Raw genomic sequence first — 3697 nt, forward strand, 5'->3', positions numbered from 1 at the left:
AATATGACAATAGTCCGCTTGTTTATATAGTGGTAAATTCAAGCTCTTTTAATTAAATGTTACTTGAAACCTATAAAGTCATTTATGAATAATAATAAGTGTGGGAAACCGGTTTAAAATGCTTTCATTCCCAGATTAAATAGCTTATAGAACAAATTGATTCCAACAAAGAAAATTCTTAAATGAAGAATTTTGTTTCAAGGGTTTTCTATGAGTAATGCTTAAAATGGTCTGATTTCCATTTTCTTTTGTTACTGTTTTAGCTTGAATCCAATCAAAATATTCAAACTTGTTAAGATGCATCATGCATGTATTTATATCCAGGTTAACTGAATATACAAAACCTAAAAAACTATATCCAGGTTAACTGAACCTGTGTTTTTGACATTTTGTGAAATAAGGACATATTTTGGACCATATGCAAATCAGACATAATAATAACAAACAAATTCAAAATGTCTCTAAACATCTAATAAAAGTTGAAACGATAGACGTTAAAGATGGATGAATCTCACTCAATAATGATTCAAAATAACACATTTCATACGAACATTCAAAAAGGCAACACCAAACCCAAATGTCATGTACATCATCATCATCATCATATAAATATACAATAAAAAAAAACAATTTCCGAAATATCTGGTCAATAAAACACATAAATTATATTATATAATATATAAGGGTGAGAGTGTTTGTTAGACTTGATAATGCGATTGAAGAGCGGCTTGAAGGTTCTGTACAGCATTGTCGTAGTTAACAAATCCCATGAACCAGAACTCATGATTATCAACAGATATGATCTGAATATACTTTTCAGCAGGATTCGCTTTGCTTTTTGAAGCATTCACCGCTTTCAGTTGATGCAATGGAATAACCACCTGTTAATGTTATAATGATAATGAAAGGGTATTTTAGACATTTGAGTTTAACAGATTGAAGAAAAGGTAAAGGATGAGATGAGATGAGAGACCTTGTAATAGCTCCACTGAGTGTCTTCACCAGATTTGTATGAGAGGGGATTGTCGCTTGAGAAAGCGAGTTTTGCGGTTGACATGTAGAGGATTCCCATGACGGGGCCCGCTGAGGTGGAAAGGTAACAGGCGTATGATTTGAGGAGTTTCTCATCGGGAAGCGTCTCGAATGTTGTTCTGAAGATCTTCTCGTATCCGCCTTCTGCAATCACTTTTGTTCCTTGTGCAATTCTACCCACTGCAGCATCAGCAAGACTCGGACCCGTTTTCACTGCATCTCATAAAAAAAAATCATAAATCATAATAACCCTTTTTCAAATAAAGAAAATGAAAAATCTAAGAAGAAATAAAGAGGAGTTAGAAATGGTGATTGACTGATTGGGGTGGGGTGGGGGGAGGGAAGTGTTGTCTAAATATGGGGGAAATGAAAATTGGATGATAAGGTCCAACTTTAATATTATTTAAAAAATATATATATATACTTATGTTTTGCATTAAATGGGTCGATTGGATCTTTTATTGGTTCGCCCCCACCCCCCCAAAAAAAAATTAATAATAATAATAATAATACCAATAATCCTGGCATGTCCCTCCCATACTTTTTATTTTTTGCCAACTTAATTGTGTTTTATATTTACGATAAAATTATAACTTAAGAACGTAACAAAATTATATGATAATAAATAAACTGATATTACAAATTTGACCGCATTTAGAAAAACTATTGTGATGAATGACTCATACTATAAATAAATGTTGTGAAAAGATGTCACTCACATTATACATATAATTATATCGTAAAACTATTTATGATTTATAACATTTTTCATTATAAAAATATAATGATACAGTAAAGTTTTATTTTTTCATGAATCGGATGGGGGAAAAAAATAATTGCTAGAAACTGTCACCAAAAAAGGAATCTGTCTTAATTATTTCTCCAAAAAAAATGGCATCATAGAAATAATCACATATTTAAGAAGTTAATATTTCATCACAATTTACAAATTTTGATAACAGGGAAAAAAAACTAATTACATCTAATTTGTTTTTTCAGTTGGCTTTTAACATTATTCCTCAATCCCCCTTTTAAAACTATCAAAAAATTTGGTTGTACTTTATCTAACACTTAATATCCAAAATGCAAATACTAGCACTGATTACATACTCAGCCTATTGTGCAAACTGCAAACACAAACTTTGATGCTAACTTTTGTCACATTTTGTTAAAGATTACAAAATTCTAATCCCATCAACAGCATACTTACCAAAAGCACTTGGTTTCACAACCAAACAGAACCCATAAACTCACACTAAAAGAACTGTAAACAAGAAAGGGAATTGTTGGCAAACAAGTTTTCAGTTTCTAACACATGCTATCATACACAATAACCCTTGTCGTTTATTTGTTTTATCTATTGTGCACTTATGAATTCTTGAAAGTTTTACTAGAAGTATGCCTAAGTTTTTAAGCTCACAATTATGTTTTCACCTATACACCTAACTTCAACTAGTAAATGTAAAATATGGCAAGCTTTATGTTGCATGCATCTGAAACACTTAAGGAGCGTACATATAACCAAACTATAGAGATGCATTCAAACTAAATGCTTCATAGATCTAGTCAAATGACGGAAAACAACATTGATTAAGAACAGAAAACACTAAACTTACAGTGTTGCCAGACATCTCCAGCATAGTCCTGCCCCTTCTTTGTTGCCTCAGCAGCCTTCTTTCCCCATTTCCCCAGCACATCCTTCACGGTATCCATCGTTTCTGATCAAAAACACCAACGGATACACAAACAGCAAGACATCATAATACGTTTGAAGTGACCAACAAAGATCTAATCAAACAGATCATTTATAAACCTAATAGTTTCACAATCAATTGATCAGATCTTGAGGCTACATAGACCACTCAATAACTGACAACACGATCACATGCAAAAATATAGATAACTAAGCACTCACTCTTCGTGGTAGAAGCCGGCACAGGACCAGGGGACACGTAAGGATTTGATTCGCTGGGCATGGTGGTTGCCCCACCACCAGGTACAGCGTTTGAACCTTGCGGCGGATCATTTGATGACCTCGCAGCAGCTGTATACATCGGTTGCCCAACAGCAGGCGGAGGCGGCGCTTCTGGTTGAGAACCAACAGGAACCGAGGTCCAGTTCTCGCCGGCAGGTGTAGCAGGAGGAGGAGCCACGTCGGTCGGGTCAATCTTAGGATAAGGAGCGTACTCGGTGGAGTGAGAATCTTCCGGCTTCTCCGTTTGCTTAGATGATTGATTCGGATCCATTGCTGCTTAAATGTGTGAATCAAGGCGGAAACCCCGAAGAATTGCTTGAATTTTGTATGAATTTGTTGGATTTTATCGATTTGGAGTTGTGCAAGCGTCTGAAGGGTTTTGGTTTACGTCTCAAAAGGGTTAACGGTTGATTCCAGCGCGTATAACCGGCGTCAGTCACGTTTTACAGACCAACTCACCAACTCCAGCCAGGAACCCAAACAATATTCTTTAGCATCAAAAAAAAATCAGTAAAATATAGAAATGGTACCTGCAGTATACTAAAAGTTTCAGATTTGGTCTACATATTTCATTTATTGCACTATCATTCCCTAATTCATTTTTTTGTTGCACTTTTAGTCCCTCTTTTTAACAACATGTGCACCATCTCATTAAATCCTCTCAGGAGAGACGCACATGAGGGTAATATT

At 35.0% G+C, this 3697-nt stretch overlaps 1 protein-coding gene across 1 annotated transcript; it reads right to left on the bottom strand.

The window, feature by feature from the left end:
* Window positions 1-522: 522 nt before the first annotated feature.
* Window positions 523-3473, bottom strand: LOC111894720 (GEM-like protein 1). Its single transcript, XM_023890816.3, has 4 exons — window positions 2948-3473; window positions 2649-2750; window positions 974-1245; window positions 523-881 (listed from the first exon to the last, which is right to left on the bottom strand). Exons 1-4 carry the CDS (start codon window positions 3276-3278, stop codon window positions 699-701), a joined length of 888 nt encoding a protein of 295 aa, XP_023746584.1. The 5' UTR covers window positions 3279-3473; the 3' UTR covers window positions 523-698.
* Window positions 3474-3697: the final 224 nt, after the last annotated feature.

This window comes from Lactuca sativa, chromosome 1 (assembly GCF_002870075.4).
Source record: "Lactuca sativa cultivar Salinas chromosome 1, Lsat_Salinas_v11, whole genome shotgun sequence".
Taxonomy (NCBI): Eukaryota; Viridiplantae; Streptophyta; class Magnoliopsida; order Asterales; family Asteraceae; genus Lactuca; species Lactuca sativa.